At 37.6% G+C, this 17,819-nt stretch overlaps 1 protein-coding gene across 5 annotated transcripts in view; it reads left to right on the top strand.

Moving 5' to 3' along the window:
- PPP2R5E (protein phosphatase 2 regulatory subunit B'epsilon) overlaps positions 1-11,702 on the top strand; it is a 74,845-nt gene extending 63,143 nt beyond the window's left edge. For 4 of the 5 annotated variants that reach the window (XM_084288127.1, XM_084288123.1, XM_084288124.1 and 1 more), the window contains 4 exons: positions 510-629; positions 1,673-1,800; positions 4,295-4,396; positions 7,160-11,702. In XM_084288127.1, the coding sequence (XP_084144253.1) occupies positions 510-629; positions 1,673-1,800; positions 4,295-4,396; positions 7,160-7,259 (450 nt within the window). In that variant the 3' untranslated portion in view covers positions 7,260-11,702. The remainder of the gene's footprint in view (positions 1-509; positions 630-1,672; positions 1,801-4,294; positions 4,397-7,159) is intronic. The other variant, XM_084288125.1, reaches the window with a different exon arrangement.
- Positions 11,703-17,819: the final 6,117 nt, after the last annotated feature.

A 17,819-nucleotide genomic window follows, 5' to 3' on the forward strand; every position in this document is an offset into this window, starting at 1 on the left:
GTATTTTCCCAGGGTGTATAAAGAATGTTTTATTTTCTGGGTTTACCCGCTGAACGTGTCAAGAGGCAGTTAATACTTAGCATTTTTGTTTCAAATTCTTAATGCAAATCTGAATATCCCTGAGATTTCATGACATAGCAAAACTGTTATTTTCAGTATTACTTTGAAAAATGAGTTAAAATTATATGACTTTCTTTAACAGACTTAAAGACTTGGCTATTCAAAGTCTTTGTATGAGACTAGGTTTTTCAGCATGGGTATCCTGGTGCAATTCTGAAGTTTGCTTTAAAGGACTACCAATAGAGCATTTGCACATACTTCTTTCTTTAAGAAACTAGATCCAGAAGCTGTCAAAGCTAGAACTGATTGGGTTTTTTGACCAAGGGTCTTGTTGAACCAGTGGGAGCTTCTATTTTTTCCTGAAGTGGTGGGATTTGAGGGTATGCAGCATTTTATTGATAAAGATAATTCACAGTTGTTGAATTCAGTGCTTCATTCCTTGTCTGCAGGTCATGTTCCTAGGAGAGCTGGAGGAAATCTTGGATGTAATTGAACCGTCACAATTCGTCAAAATCCAGGAACCCTTGTTTAAACAAATTGCCAAGTGTGTCTCTAGTCCTCATTTTCAGGTCAGTTTGTATAGGAATGTATAGCCTCAATTTCAAACATAAAACCCCCTCAAATGTAAATACTATTTTATATTATGTGGTTTAAAATACTTGTTCTTCTGGATTTCTATGGAAAGGTATGTTGCAGTAGATGTTTAGTTCTGAGTTCTATTATAACATTTTAAATATATTTGGGGTTACAGCACAGAACCTAAGCCACATAAGAGTTTAAATTTTATCCAGGCAGACTTTGAGCCCTTATAGGTATAGGTACTCACTGTATGGCCTTTGGACTGATAGGCCCAGTAAGATCTATTTGCTTACTTTTTTAATGTGTCTCTTGTTCTACTACCTCCATCCTTCTCTAAAGAGATGTCTGGTTAGAGGTGATTGATCCCATAAACTATTTTCTTTCTTGCATGATGGTGAGAAGGGGGATGAATAGGAATTAAGTTTAATCATATGCGAAGATGAGACAGGATTCATGGCTTGTATCATCTCTGTATTAAGTTACGTGACCTGTCCTGGCACAAAGGCAGATGGGAGTGCTGTAGGCTCTTCCTTGGGCTACATCTGTTTTAAACACTATGTAGATCAGTGTTTTCCCTCCTAGTTTCCATCTCCCTGCCAAGGTGATTCTGTCATTAGTCTTCCCCACATTTAAGACCTCATCTCACATATTCCCTGCCTCCTTCCTCTCGTATCCTGGTGCTGTTACTTCCAACTGGGAAGTCACAGGATTGAGAGAAAGGGGAGATGGTAAGTCCTTCCACTTGCCCTTCTCTTCCATAGCTGCGGTATTGTTGCATCATCTGCTCTTGGTCTTCAGTGAGTCACAATGTATTGTTCAGGGGAAAGAGAAAATGGATGCTGTGGGATCTGAATTACAGTACAAAGATACCATTAATGCAGGTTATACTATTGATTAAAATAGAGTTTTATTTCCCAAATTAATGATTTCTGTTAATTCATCTTAATGAAATTTCTATGACTTGGTTTTGCTTCAGATTATTACAAAAAATGTATCTGAATTCCCATTAATATTTTATTCCTTTGACTCAAAGGTGGCTGAAAGAGCACTGTATTATTGGAATAATGAATACATCATGAGTTTGATAGAGGAGAATTCAAACGTTATACTTCCCATCATGTTTTCCAGCCTTTATAGGATTTCTAAAGAGCACTGGAATCCGTAAGTTTTTGCAATTAAATTTTAAATTACCTCTTGTCAAACTGCTCATCAACTTAAGGAAGTGTCTGCTGAAGAATGACAGAACAGGAAAGATCCAGATTCAAAACTGACATGAGCAGGTGCAGCTCTGTTCATGCCAATATAAATTAGACCATGCTTAAGCTTGGCTCAAAATGTTATTAATTATCTGGTATGTAAACAAAAATCAGTACCTTATGGGATAAAAATAAACCTTCTCATAAATTGGAAGGAAGAGAAATTAGATGTTGCATTGTTACTGAAGAAAAAATGTTGCTCATCAAGCATTTCTCGTAAACAGATTTTTACAAGGTAGTTAATGTGTTAAGTGTGTTCCTAAATTATCTGGAATAATATCACTTGGCATTAATAAGGCTTTGTGGCTGTACTACGGATGGTACTGATCCCCCTGGTAGACTTCTGGTACAAGCATTTTTCTAAACATTTATGCAGCATATATAAACCAGTATGTTATTAGTTTTTGTTTTTTTTTCAAAATGCATTTAAATACAGCTGTTCTCTATTATGCACAATCATAGAGCAGTAGCTTCCTACTGATATCCTCTTAATTTGGCTTTTTGATTTTTAAACTTGATGACCTAGTAGAAAATGTTGTCATAAAAAACAGCGTTACAGTTGGATGTCACACATACTCTACTTTGGTTGAAATGTGTTTCTAAGCCAGAGTGGTGACTGCTTAGTAAACCCAGTGTGCTGTGGTCACGTCCCAGCTGATTTGGTAAGGCCTTACTCTAAAGTATTTGTAAAACATGTCATCTTTAAAAAGGTAAAATATGTCACCTTTTAAAAAAGGTGGCTGAGGGGAGGGAGGCCTTACTGTTCTTTACAGTTACCTTAAAGGAGATTGTATCGAGGTGGGGATTGGGCTCTACTCCCAAGCACCAAGTGACAAGATGGGCAGAAATGGCCTTAAGTTGTGCCAAGGGAGGTTTAGTTTTGATATTAGGAGAAATGCCTTTACTGAAAGGGATCTGTGGTGTTGGAGCAGCCTGCCCAGGGAAGTGGTTGAGTCACCATTCCTGGAGGTCTTCAAGAAACATATAGATAACAGAACACAAAAAAAAAAGACACTTTCCATGGCATTAACACTGCATTGCGAGTCTCAAACCAGCCTGCCCAACCTTTTGTGCTATGTACTGGGATGCTTCTGGTAATAAGAATACGCCAGCATCCCAGATCTCGGAGTTTTATACCCACAGGAGTGTTGTACCTTTGACATGCAAACTGGGTTAAGATACATGTGAAATAAAGAAGGTATTTAAGGTATCTTTCTGAGAACATTCTTAAATGCAGGCAACAAAAATGAAAGCTTATTGAAAGAAGCGAATAAGATGGGGATGGGGAACTGGCGCATTTTCTGGATAGGTTATCTTTAAATGTTCCTTGCACCTGTAGTGTTCATTTACTTTACTGGATGAAGAGTTGTTTCATAAGCAGATCTGTGTCTGTATATGATAACTTTAGTATTGGGTGAGGAACTTGGATTTCTTGATAGATAGTCTATTCAAATTCTTTGAATATTTTCAGATTTTTTTCTCTTTTTCTTTTTCATTTTTTTAGTTGTTTATCTTCATCTCTGCCAGAAAAGAATTTTGAACTCTGGATAATCAGACTATTGGCAGACCCATATTACTTTGGAAATTGTTATATTTTAGGTTAGTTATCTAGTCAGATGGTGTAAAAGAGTAAACTGACTTTAACTTTCTTGAACCTTTGTGGGACAAGATGCTTTTGAAACCTTTTTGAAATTACTAGGATTATACATCACTTCTTATATAAGTCCACTTGTCACATTTTATGCAGTTAAGCAACCAGAAATAAAATAAGTGATATATTGGCTTTTGTGTAAGGTCAGGAACAGCAAAAAGCAAAGAAAGCAGAGGTTTATATAGATGCTCTATACTGCTTTGCATAGGCACTGCAATATCTCATCCATAAGATATTTTTTTTTTTTTCAGATTTATTTTTTTGATATACAAAAGTGAAAATGAATATGAAATGTAGTGGTACAAGGAAATAACTCCTGAAATGAAGCCTTGTATTTTGCAGAGATGCACTGAATATTCAGCTTCCTAGAAAAAAAAAAAAAAAAGTTAAGGAAATATGAATCATGCCCTTTTTGTGTTTAAATTCTGTTACTTCTGCAAGCATTGATGATTTTAATCTCTGGAGTTGCATTCAGAATTGCTCCACATCAAGAGCTATTACATCTTCAATGTGATAGCTTTCTGTTGTTACCTTTTACCATAGCGTTTTGGTTTACGCCATGTAAGTAGTCAGTAGAGACATGAGAGCAGATTCTCACCTTCAAATGTGTTAATCAAGAGTAGTTCCATAGAAATGAAAGAATTAGCATACTTTCAAGAGCAGAAATGATGGTAAGAGAAATACTTTTCTTTCATGTTTGATTTCACCTGAAACTAAACTCCTTTTTTTCTTTGTTAATGTTTCACAGGGCTATTGTGGCTTTAGTCTACAATGTGTTGAAGGCTTTTATGGAGATGAACAGCACCATGTTTGACGAGCTGACAGCCACTTACAAGTCAGATCGTCAGCGGTAACTTTTTAAAGCTTTTTTTGTCAGCTGTGCATAAGGCCTGCTGTTTAGTTTATTCCTTACACTCAGCTGCAGTTGCATTATCTCACACATAATTGACACAGTGCCTTGTTTTTTCCTCTGTATTCTCTTGAGCCTTCTGTTTGCGAGTTGTAAGATAATGTCATGTAAATGTTGTTCTTTACTCCTTATAAAATACAGTACCTGTTGCTTAGCTTGGGAATCCATCCAGAATTCCTTTTGACCCCATACTGCAAGAGAGTTAGATATATAAAGCTATTTTCTCTATTTGCTGTCTAAACATCAGGAAGCAGGTCTTTAGTGTGCTCTTGACAGAACACTGTTCCAGATCCCTCAGAGAGGTTGTGGAGTCTGCCTTCTTGGAGATCAAAAGCCATCTGGCATGGTCCTAGGCAACCTCCTCTGGGTTTTCCTAAGAAAGGGGTTATACCCAATAACCTTCAGAGGTCCCTGCTAACCTTAACCATTCTGTGAAGCTCTTCAGCAATAAAAGAAAACAAGTGTTTAAAGATAATGCTTCACTTAGTGATGTAAAATACAAACAAACAAAAATACTTACACAGTTTGGAAAAAAGCATAAGGGAAATCCCAAAGATTTGATGCTTCCAAAACACTGCGCATAGGCTAGATGTCTTAAAGCAAAGAGGCATCTCTCAATTCTTTTGGTTCTTATTCGGAAGTCTTGCTGTAGCTGAATCTTTGAGTATGCAGGATCCATTAGGTGCACCACTCATACAGTCATTAGTTATGATATTATGATGTGGTATTTTTATTTTGCCTATTTTCCTGTGCTCCTTAATTTTCATTTTGCAATTACAGTGCAGATTCTTTTCTCAAGAATTTTAGCTTATACAGAATAGCAGGTGTCTCCCCCCCCCCCCAAATAAATAAATAAATAAATAAAAAATCATGAACTCTGAACAGTCTGCAACTTTGTCATATGTTTGGTGTGACTTGGAGTTCCCACAAGCAAAGCGAAGGGTACTGTACGTGCTGTATGTCATCAGAAATTGCTATGTTGGTACAGTCTTTCAAGCCTCTTGGATGCCATTTGTTTTGAATTGTGTGGCTGGATTCACACCGTCCTTTTGTTCTGCTTAATTACTGTAAAATACAAGGTTTTATACATGTAAAATCTACAATTGACACATTAATACAGCATTTTACTTTTAGAGACTTAGAGCTGTATTTTAGCAAAGATGCAGATGAATTCTAGATATCTGATGATAAATAAGGCTCAATCTGCTAGATTGAGCACTATGTGGTTTTCTTGCAGAAAAGGCTGAGGGTCTGGTCATCTAATCCAGCCTTTTATGAAGGAACCTCAGTGGCTTAAATCAATGGCAGTTGCACTTTGTACCTTAAAACGAGGCACTTGCCTCTTAGCATGATCAGACACTGGTGTAATGTGTCCTGTGTCTGGATAACTAATTGTCATTATAAAACTTTTAAATACTTTCTAGTATAAACTGTGATAATTACATTAGTTTTTACAGGAAAACTTAATTATTTTAACAGAACAGTGTTTTCTTTTTTTTTTTTTTTTGCTAAACTAAACCAGGAGAAATATATTCAATGTTAATGACTGTGATAGGTCAGATAGGTAAGTTGAATGAGGTTATCATTACCTAAGGGTTTTACTAAGTAGGCCTATATTTCAAAATGATTGGATGATAAATATCTGGTAAGTAGCCTGAAAATGTCAGACTATTCATTTTTTTTCTCAGTTTTAAGTGCGTTTTAGTGACAGTGGGCTCTATTCTTTTTTTTTTTTTTTTTTTTTAATCTGTTAAGAGACTTACCTAAGGGTTGCTTTTATTTTTTGTATGCATAAAATACTATTGGAAGTTACAATTTAAAATAAATGGGCTAGATGTTGGCATTGTGGCTGAATTAAGATGTGTATGAATAATATTTCTAATCTACTGAAATATTTTCAAGAATACTGTAACACAACAGGCATGGAATCTGTATCTCTATAACTATTAGATTATTACTTCAGATGAACCTGGAGGGTGATATAATAGAATTTAATGCATTTTGCACCTTGCAGTATCAGGGAGATTTATTCAAAGTAAGCTACAGCAGATAGAGGAAGTTTAGAAAACAACGCAGGTTCAGCAAATATTAATTTAGCTGTTTAATTTTATCAAATCAGCTATTTAAAGCCTGTTGTTAAAGCAAATGCTACATCGAATTTTTTATGGGGGAAAAAAAAAAAGCAAAGCACTGACCAGAAGACGTATCGTAGGTCTGAACTTTCCCTTGGGTGATGATGCCTAAGGTGTATGAAAGTATTGTATGTAATAACAGTGATTCTAAAAGAATAAAGGAACACTTATTCTAGAAAGTGGCTGTTATTTTTAAAATTAAAAATAGCTTCCTTAAATAAACATGAAAATTATTCAATGAAAATTAGTACTGAAAATATTCTTTTTTTACTAATCATGATATATTAGACCCATAATAAAAGTCCACTGCATTTTTTCTTCTGTATTACAAGGTAGTGTCTATGAACACTGTTACTGTGTTCAGTGTATGGACGTACTCCTTTTTTTAGTGATACTTAAATAGGTAACAACATGGAAAAATAAAAGTACTTTACAAAAGACAAGTATATGTTAGAATTGCAAATGTGTTGAACAAAATTAGTGTTGCTAATTAATGTCAACTGTACATTCTTTATATAAGTTCTCTACAGTCTTCTCTCCTGCTAACTTTTTGTTTTATTTCATCTGTCAGTGAGAAGAAGAAAGAGAAAGAACGTGAAGAACTGTGGAAAAAACTGGAGGATTTGGAATTAAAGAGAGGTCTTAGACGTGATGGAATAATTCCAACTTAACAAAAAAACAAAACAGCATTATTAACCTGTGGAGTCACACATTTATGTAGTAGAAGATGGAGCAACAGTTTTCTGTATTGTGCAACTTTACAGTAGATTTCACATTTGTTTCATTATTACAACAGCACTGTATATACCTGTCTCTAAGTAAAGGAAAAAAATAAGGACTTTAATCCAAAGTTTGGACAGCAGATGGACTTCTCAGAACTTTGCAAACATAATCATTGTTTTAACCCTTCTTTAAAACCAGTCTTCAAAGATCTGTTGATGAAAATTGCAATGTCAAATTCCATTGTCAGGACCTGTTCCTTATTTATCGTTAGCAGAGAGTATAATACAACTTTCAAATGTGAACAATCTTAAAATTTAGCTTGTCTTTCTGCTAAACTGTTAAGTGTATTTATAGTAAAAGAGAAAAAAAGACTGTCATTTCCTTATGAGTTTGTGTAACATCCTCCTTCTCTGGATAACTTTACTGTAATTTGACTTTTTTTTTTTTTTTTTTTTTTTTTTTCCTTTTGCACATCTTCATAAGTTGAATGTCCATTCAGATCAGGGCCATGAAAAAACATAGGTCCTGAATAAAAGTTTTGTTTACTGGTGTGAGCATTTTCTAGTACCAGGCTGTCTCTGGTGCTTCTTTAATTTGAACATTAGGAATAAAAAAACTAGTAGGTGATAAACATAGTAGAAAAGGGAGCTTTGGATTCACGCACCTATTTATTGCAAATCCAAATTAGTGTCCACAATCCTTTAAAAATGGGCAGTGGTAACACCCTAGATTTCAGTACCTAACCAGTATTAGTGTTATGGAATTGGACACACATACCAGACCTGTTTTAGAAATACTAATTGCTAAATTATTACAGTATGTTTTTATTGGACCATTTTGAAAGAATAAAGACAAACACTAAACAGTGCAAGCATGAAATTGATCTCCAGTGGTCATGGATCTGATTGGAAAATGAGTTGAGATAGCAGTTTGGACTGTTTGGAGTTGTTGCCTTACTTTTTAATATGTATTTATAAAGTGTTCCAGCAAAAGAGGATGTAGCCTCTAAGAAACATACTATAGTGTTTTTGTGGTTTTAGTACTATTACTCATCACAATACCAGCCCTATGATCTTAGCTGGAAAGGATTCTGGATAATATACTTCTGCATTCTCATCTGGATGCTCATTCCTAACTACTGTATTTGTTACCAAAAGTGGTTCTACAAATGCTACTGAAAAAAAATTCTGGAAATCCTAATGTTCTGAGTATTAATAATAAAGTTTAAAATGCTTTTATATCAAAGGTGCATTGTGACCAAATTGTTTAAAACAAAAGAAAAAAAACAAAACAAAGAAGAGGGCTGTATTATAAGTATGCATTATTGGCTATCTGCTTTGTATTTGAAAGTGGAATCTTACATCTTTGGTAGGTAAAATGCTGATAAGACTTATGTACAGTATATATTTAGCTAATGCAGTTGCATTATTATATACCGAAAGGTATGTGTTTTGGGATTTTTCTCCAGGATGCTTTTGAACTGTTATAGACATATGACAACAGTGAATTGATAATCCTAAACCATCAATCCAGCAGTATTTACCGTATAAAACTGAATTGGTGTTCATGAGTCTTTGTGATAGTTGCAAACATGAATTTATGACCTGTTGCCATTGATAGAAGTACAGTATAAATACAAGCTTGTATATTTTCCTTCCTACCATTTAAACGTGCAGTAGGATTTGAAGTTTTCTTGTTTCCAGGCACGGAAAAGAGGAAAAAAAAAAAAAAAAAAAGAATTCCCTCCTAGACTACTGACTGTTTCAGGATTATCAGGTCACAGTGTATGTACTCCTGGGTCTGCGCACACAAATGTTGTAAGCTCAACAATTTTGTAAAAAGTTGGCACTGTTAATTCTGGAAAGAAAAGGTGGAACTACTCATATGCAACACCAAACACAACATGGTTTAATGGGATTAATGAGCTTCTTTAAAGAACACTGACTGGGACGCAATGTAAATTAGGCAGTTATTGTCATAGTTGAAACATTTTATTTTAAAGTGCTGAAGCAAAGGTGCAAGCTGAAATACTGAAGATTAAATAAATTTATAACAAATCATGTCCCTTAGCCCATTGATTTTGACAGTCTTTTATTTCTGTTATAAAAAGAAATATTGACTAGTGTGATTTCTGTGTGAGATGATCACGCTTTGCAAGAGGGTGGACTTTAAACTCATGCTTAAAGACTGTGTTCAATTGTGGAAAAATTGAGATGTAACAAAGGAAAAAAAAAATGTTTTCCACCTGGTGGAGTAAAACAGAACAATGTGAAATTAGAAAAAGCACCTTGTCCTGTACTTAGAGTTTAGGTGAGTGTTGTTTGTTCATAACTTTTTGGTTTTGACATGACATTTTGGTATTGATCATACAAAACTGATGAGAACCTGATGGGTTGCAATATTTTGTTACCTCTGATGTTACCTCTGATGTGGGGATAGTGGGGAGTATCTAAAGTTTATAGATGATTTATCACTTCCGAGAAGGAATGTTTTCTTTAAGCTGAACGAGACGATGTGATATTAGTCACTTGACTCTAAAAGGCTGGCACGACGCTAGGTTGCACTGTGCGATGTATACGAAGAAGCACTTGCCACAATGATCTGACTGTACCCCCGGGATCCGCTGTTTGCCGCAACCCAAATGCGATATTCTGCCGCTGCACAGAGCTCCCCTGGGGATCGATGGGAGCTGTAGGCAAAGAAGAAGGCAGCATATGGGCCCAAGTGTGATCAGTGCATCTATTTAATTGTGCTTTTCATTTGCTTCTTGAGTTCCAGAAACTACCTTTATTTGTGTAAATGTTTTTATGAACTGCTCGGAGGGCAGTTGCTGGGTGATCGCTCATGTCCTGTGCCATATTGGTTTCAGGGGCAAGGATTGAATACTGTCTGGTAAAAGGAAAGAGCTGCATTTTCAATACTAGGGCATTGCATCAGGTCATGGGGATGTAACAGCTGTAAAAGTGAAGTTCCTCTCAGATACTTTAAATTGAGCACATATTGCTTTCTTCATCTTGCAAGTCTCCCTTATTGTTTTCCTTTCATTGCTTTTGAGTGGTTTTTGTCTCTCTTCCAAAGGTTGGAATGCTTTAAATAAAAGTGTTCTACTGCCATTGGAGCGTTCACTAGTAAATTTAATCTTGGTTTTCTTAGCACAAATAAAAGGATTTAATTTATTTTTTATCTCCTCCTATATATGGAAAAATCAAGGCTGTCGGAGCCAAGAATTGCTTGAGCAAGAAATGCAGCAGCTGTACTTACATTTTACATGTGTAAGTACAGCCTCAGGCTCTTACTCTATGGAAAGGAAAATAAATTAGAGCTTTAAAAACCTTTTTATTGTTTTGTGAGGAAGGAGAAAGAACTGAACAGATTCTTCTCCCCCCGAATAAAACCAAAAGGATTTGGTTTGGGTTCTCTCTTGGAAAACAAAGATGGCCTTTTCTCTTAATTGTGTAACTATCACTGCTAGCGGTGGCCCTAAAGCAAGATAAAGGTGACAGTGCAAGATTGAAGAATGTTTTTATTTACATGTGACCTTTTTTTTTATTTTTATTTTGGCTCACCTGCTTCCCTTAGCAGCTAAGTTGTGAGACACAAATTAGTTTTTCTAGTTGGTATCTGCAGCAGATTTTGTATTGCCCAGTTTTTCATTTAAGGTTTATGAAACAGTATCTTGAAACAGGATGGAACTAATTTTCATTGAAACCTTTTATCCAAGTGTTGCTTCCCATCCACAGAAGTGTACACTTTTTATCATGACCTCTCTGAATACAAGTTTTTGTTATTTGGATCACTTACTGTAAATATGTTGTATTCATAACCTCATGTAAAGATGAGGAGTTTTCAAATATAAATAGTACCGATACATTTCTTGTTGTTGTCCTATTTTTGATTGTAGTATAGCGAATGACCTGTCATGCTTTTTGTTTAAAGGTTAGCATTAGATTCATAGATCTTAATATTTTAGCATTTCATTGTTTAAGCAGGAGAGGGCAGCAAAAGTTCATTTTTCCCCATAGGAATGCTCTGGTCCATTACTGTTTTTAAATTTAGATGCATTAAACTATCTGTGGGTAGGGGGGAAAAATGAAACATTTTTTATATTATATTAAAAGGTGCATATGAAAATATATAGACTGGTCCAACCAGACTGTGAAAATGTCTTCTACTTACATCAAAGTAATAATAAAAGAAAAATATCTTCCACCTCTGGATAAAAGTACAAGCAGGTCTTAAGCTCTTGGGTTCAATTGTAATTCTTTGGAAATAGTTTACTTTCTTAAAAATGGTATCAAAGAAACTCAAACTCAATGGTGCTCCCAGCTATAAATGTGTAATCTTCCTCTTCTGCACATGCTCAAGAGGCTCTGTACTGTGGGTGCATCTAAATAAAGAAGCAATGAAGTGTTTTCCAGGTGCTTGGCTTTTTTTTCCACCTCCTCCCGCCTAAACATCATCTACCTTTTCAACAGTGAGTTACCAGCTACCCATTCCTATGCCTTACATGTAAGGACACTAGTCTAAGAAAAAACACTCAGTGAGGTGGTACTGTTTATGTTTCTGCCAGAATTATCAGCATAACCTTCCAATTTCATTAGGTTTATGTGTTTTTTTTAAGATCCTTTTATGATGATGAGCATCCTCATACTGCATGCTTGTGAGGAAGGTAAAAGCAGTGGCTAAAGGAAGACAGGCATTAGATCTACACAGTGTTTTGATAAACCCTTTGAGCTGTAACACAGCAGGTGAACAAGACTTACTCTTTGTAGCATCATTCTACTGTTTCAGTCCTTGTGCTGCTGTGCCTTGCATTTTAGAAGTGAGGAGAAGGGCTCAAGATGGTTACTTGGATGGGAAACAGCCTCTGGAGAGAAGGACAGGTAGAGCTTGGGAAGGGGTAGTGCTGGTGAACGGCTTTAGCAGAAGCACGGCCACTGTGGATGCTGCGATAAAACTGGGGACTGTATGTATTAAACATCTACTGCTGATTTTAAAAGGTCAGCTTTCCTAGGTGAGTTATTCCAGTAGACTGATTTAAAAAAATTCTTTCCACTTTGACTTTTTTCCAAATTGAATTTTCAGCAGTTGGATCTTGCATGTCTTCGTTAGAAGAGCCTGTTATTGGAAATCTCTTAAATACTTGTAAGACCATATTCAGATTGCTTATCATCTTTCTGTCTCTTTACTTTCTTATTGCAAGGCAAGTCTTTTCCAAAGAAGTTCAAAAAATAAAATTCGAACCTGCAGTAATTTGGCCTTCAGGGTAGGATTTGTCTTGAGTACTTGCAAGTTAGAAAGCAACCCTTAAAGGACTGGCATTAATAACTTAAAGCAGTTTCCTACTTCTTGTAATGATAATTGCTTTGCTAATTTCTCACTTTGTCTTTCCTTCTCAGGAGTGTTCTGGTTTCCTCATGTAATAGCAGAGCTCCTAGTTTATCTTGCATTAAGTTTGGACCCAGATCACAAGTCTGTGGCCTACGAAAGTGGTTTTGCATGCAGGTAAAGGCCCAAGTCTCTATTCAATTATCGCTTTAACGTGCAGTGAAGCAATAGTCTGGATATTAAACTAGAAACTGATACGTGCTCTTGCAGTATGAATTCAGAACGATTTGGTTTTGAAGATTAAATGCTGAAACCAAAGCGAATATCTGGAATTTGTTAGTAAGTACCTTGAAAGGAAGCATACTAACCCGAAGTGAGTAATGACTTCAGGCTTCTCTGGAAGCTCCCCATCACATGAAAAATGATATACCGAAACTTTATTCTTTTTTTCCTGGGTGTTTCTTTTATTATTATCGTTATTATTCATTTTGTCTACTCAACACTTTTCTTCCCTCAAACCACTGAAGGTTCAAGATGCTGGAGATCACTCAAAAAGAATAGAAATCTTGTGGTATATTTAAAAAGAAAAAACACGTACTTTGTATTACTGGACAGTGGTGCATGCCTTTGATAAACACTTGACAATGTCTGGGAACTTTTTCTGCATTATCCCTGAAAAAATAGCACAGGGAAGGGAATGCAGTCAAAATATTCTACGTGTCTTCTGAACCTTGGTTTTGAGCTTATTTTGACACCAGCGGAGACAAGTTTTTGATGTACGAAGGCTGCACTTCACCGACCGAGCTAGCAGCAGCCCAAGAGGCAGTATTTGCAGAGCATCTGGCTAGCAGAGTGGTGCTCTGAGGATATATATGCCAACCTGCCCGCCAGAGCAAAATGAAGCTCGAGTGTAATTGGCCTGACAGTAAGGAAGGAAAGACAGTATTTGTACGAGTGTCTGTGCAGGCTTCTAGCAACAAATGCAGAGGTTACATGCCAGACTTTGCTTGGATTGAGCAGGCTCTGGTCAGTTCTGTAATTCTGAATCTTCACCTCCTGAGGAAGCAGACATGGGTTAGCTGGGTGAGCCTACTGGTCAAACAGCCCGGCTCAATTTTGGATATCTTTTTAATGTTCATTCCATGAAATGTACTGAGTTGGACTACAGATTATGCTTATCTCTTGTCCCTAAGATAATGTGATGACTCCCATGCATTTTCTGGAGATTGCTTTGGCTCTGCAGATAATGTGCAATGAGTGGAAAATAGCTGTACACATAAATGTCTTACATCAGAATGTGCATCTGTGTTCTACAGCCTTCATTTTAGGCATCTTGGGGGCAGTAGACTGGTCTGCTGTTGATACATCTCAAGGTAAACTGAAATTTGGCAAAAGACCCTCGATTTCTGCAGCGAGGAAATGTGGAATTCAGACAGTGGTAATTAATTTATTAGCCCACAGACTATTTCACAAACACAAAGGGGTATTATCGCTATTTGCTGTGCATGACACTCATCAGACAGTAATTGTTGATTTGCTTAGTGATTATTTCAAGCGTCAGTTCTGGCCAGACTAGAATTACCCCAAGGAATACAAAGGAGAGAAGGTTTCCCGCTGCAGCATGGTGCATCTCGCCGCCCCCGCTCATGCCATTCTCTCAAGCGATGCCAGCCTCCTGCTACAAGGCTCCTCCAACGCAAGCGTGAGGACTTGCCACGAGCTGAAGTTGAGCAAAATTTGTTGTTTTGGTCAAATTCTTCCTAAGGAAGATGGATTTGGTGTTCTGGGCCAGTGGGTATTTCGGCCTTACCAAAGCAAATGGCTTTCCATGTGGTTAGCTGAACGTCTGCGAGTTCTAGAGTGGCCCTTGTGAAGTAGCTGTGCTTTAGCAGAAGCTGTGTTGAAGCTTTTTTTCAGGTTAAATTCTGTTTCTTTAATGACCTTCAATCGATTAACTCCCTCTAAAATTTCCAGCTTGACTCATTAAATAACCCACAGCCTGCTTCCAATCCCATTACTGTCTCTTTGGTTATCTGGAGTTCGTTGGCAGAGTATTTGCAACTGTTGCATTCTGTAAATTTACTCCAATTATTAGAAATGCAGTAGAACAGCTGAAGATGTATGTAGGACGTCAGGGCTTTGATTTGACACCCTAATGTAAGATCACACAGGGAATGATTTTCCCCTCCCATTTTTCTTCTCCCATCTGACCTATTTCTATTTTCTTTTGCTCTAGAGCTATTTCTGCTGATGGTAAATTTGAATACATGCAGCACAGAAGACAAATGAGAGGAAAAAAAGGAGCTGCTTTCAGGATCCGTTCCTCCAGAGGTTTGTAAGTTCCCCTTACAGTATGATCTTCAGTGCTCCTCCCTCCTACCCTTTTCATGTGCATGAATATCCATGTCCAGCCATCCCCCAAAAGCTCCTAGAAGCACCATGCCTTAATTTAGGGAGTACCTGTGGTCAATATCTGCAAAAATCAGGTCCTTAAAGGTTGTTAAGCCTCTTTAAGCCTTTCTTCTGCTAAAACAGTTCAGTCAGGCCAATGGTATGCAAGAATTCTTGCTGGTTTGTAGGTTTTGTCAGAATATGGGAGTGTTAGAATATGATATTTTATTCTATCAACTCATTTGTCTTTTTGTCTCTCTGAATTTTCATCTGTTTCCATTGCAAAAAGTGTATGTTAGTAAATTTATGCAGTCTTTATTTAATAAAAGAAAAAAAAAAGGCAGTTCCAGAAGGCTGCAGCAGAAGCTCTCACACCTGGCTTCCCATGTCCCTCTCCCCCATGTGGCTTCCTTGGTACAGCTTGTGGCACCTACAAGAGCTACAGCTGAGGCAACAACTCCTCGGACACGTGGTGGGACTCCACAGAAGCTGGAGAGAAAAGAGGAGAACTACCAGCAGTCAGGTACACATGGTGCAATAACACGGGATTTGTTTCCATAGGAGACTTCACCATCAAGGGGTAGCAGGCTCCTTGCCTGGATTGAGAGGTGTTGATCCAACAGCAGCCCCATAGTTTCTGCCAAGTGCTTTGGACTTGCTTGGCCAAACCAAGAAGGCCCTGGCATTCACATGCAGGAGCACACGATCGTGCTGAAGGTACCAGGTATGTACAGAGTCTGCCTTTTACTTGATGAATTCAGTGTCTAGGAAAAGAGATTAACTAAATCAGTTAGATTGTTAAGAAACTCTCCCACTCTCCCCTTTTTCCTTTTACCCCTTTTAATCAAGCATAATTTATATTCCTGCTAAATCCACTACCATTACGCTGCTTTCTCTTTTCCTCTTCTAAATTACCAAACCAGTTTCAAATCCTTGGCGATGAAATGTATGCAGTGTGTAACTTAATGGAACAAAAATTAACCTATTATTGGGATTTGAAATCTAATAATTAAATGTAAATGCTTGGATTCATTGTCTAGGGAAACAGAACCTATAAATAAGCCATTTAATGTCATACTGGTATTTTCTTTTGATCGGACTTCAATTAGTCAGTGATGTAGGATATCCTGTTTTGGTTGCATCATTATTGCAGCAGGGAGTGTTAGCATGAAATCCAGATCCCGTACTCATAAATAACAACTCATTTTCCAAAGCTTAAGATGTCTTTTCAACAGAAGCTTGATTTCATGGGATAACTGTTTGACCAACCCTTGTACATTATGGTAGGATAGTCCTGAGGCAGAACTGGGAAATGTATTACATCTCAGTGCTTTAATGACAGCAGCAGTAAGAACAAAAATCAGCTAAAAGGGAAAACATTTGCCTTACAACACCCTTTTCCAGTACGCAGGATGGGTAAAATACAGGTGAGGCTTGAGGTAAGTGATACCAAGCTTGGTATGAAAATGCTGGCCATCAGTTAAAAACGTGACCTTCCTCCCATCCTGGCTTTTCTCCGTGTGTGCTGCCTGACTTGGCAGTGGTTGAAGCTTCGAAAAGTATTTTCCTTTGCTGTAACCTTGAATTGTTTTCCATGTGTTCGCATTCTGTCAGTCGCATCCATTATCCTCATCGGTTCGTTCATGCTAATCCATTTTCTAAGTAACATCTGGAAATGTCTCTTCATCAAAAAACCAGAATTGGGGTGTTTGTCTCTTTGCCTGCAGAGTGGACTGGGCAGGTAGGGGAGGAGAAGGGTTCCTGGCGTCTCTGCTGGTGGGATGGGAGTGTGAGCAATGCAAGGTGGACAGGTCTCTGTATGGGTGCTGTTCCTCCATGCCCCCAGGTCCACTCTCCCCAGGAGGTCATCAGGTTTCCCATCCCATAACACGCTTTCCAGCGCTTTGGTGAATGGAAGCCTCCTGTTCTCTCCTTCCCCCCGGCTGGCATGCATGCTTTCTCATCCACAGCTTTCTTTTTCTCCCTCTTACAAGAGGCATTCATCCTTCCCTAACTTCTTTCTGCTCCCCCGGGTGCCACCATTACTCGTTATCCCAAACCCACTGCAGCCCCAGACCACGTGCCTCTGACCTGGAGCTCGTGTAGGCTCTGGTTGTTTTGTTGGGACCTGCTGCTCCTGCTCTCCAGAGCTCACACCCTCATCAGCCACCCTTCTGTTGGATCTCTTGGCAAGTCAGGTCGAGCCTCTCACCTGGCTCTTCTAGAAGAAACAAATCTGCTCTGCTAACACAAGGATGTGAAAGACATAGTGAGTAAGTAACGGTCCAAAATCAACCAGTGCTTAGAGGTCAGGGTGTGTAGACAAAAGGAGTGTGTTGGTCCTGAACAGAATTTGTCCCTGTGTAGGAGGTGATTCTGTCTTAATCTCAAAAATAAAAAAGCAACAGTATGTTTTTCTATCAATGACTGAGTTAAAAAGAATAATAATTTGAAAAGAATAAATATTTTATGACTTTTCTTTGGGTGCACTCATGGTTGCTTGAATGAGGGAGAAATACCCCCTTCTAAGAACAGAAACATGTCAAGGCAGCTAAGGACTCTGTCTGGGAACTGCAAGACTTAATTCTGGTCTTGCTGTGGTCATTGGGGGAAGTCCCATTGCAGTCAACAAAAGTAAAATAAAGCCCTATGAGGCTTTTTCTGCTGTGTCTCTATGGGAAACTGGACAATAGTAATAGGAGTGATGTGGACTCAGTTTCCTCTTCCTGCAGTACATTTATCCTATTAATATCATCTGTTGTTTTGTGTACATTAGCTGCATGACCTCT

The sequence above is a fragment of the Netta rufina genome (genome assembly GCF_964035555.1).
Source record: "Netta rufina genome assembly, chromosome: 5".
Lineage (NCBI taxonomy): Eukaryota > Metazoa > Chordata > Aves > Anseriformes > Anatidae > Netta > Netta rufina.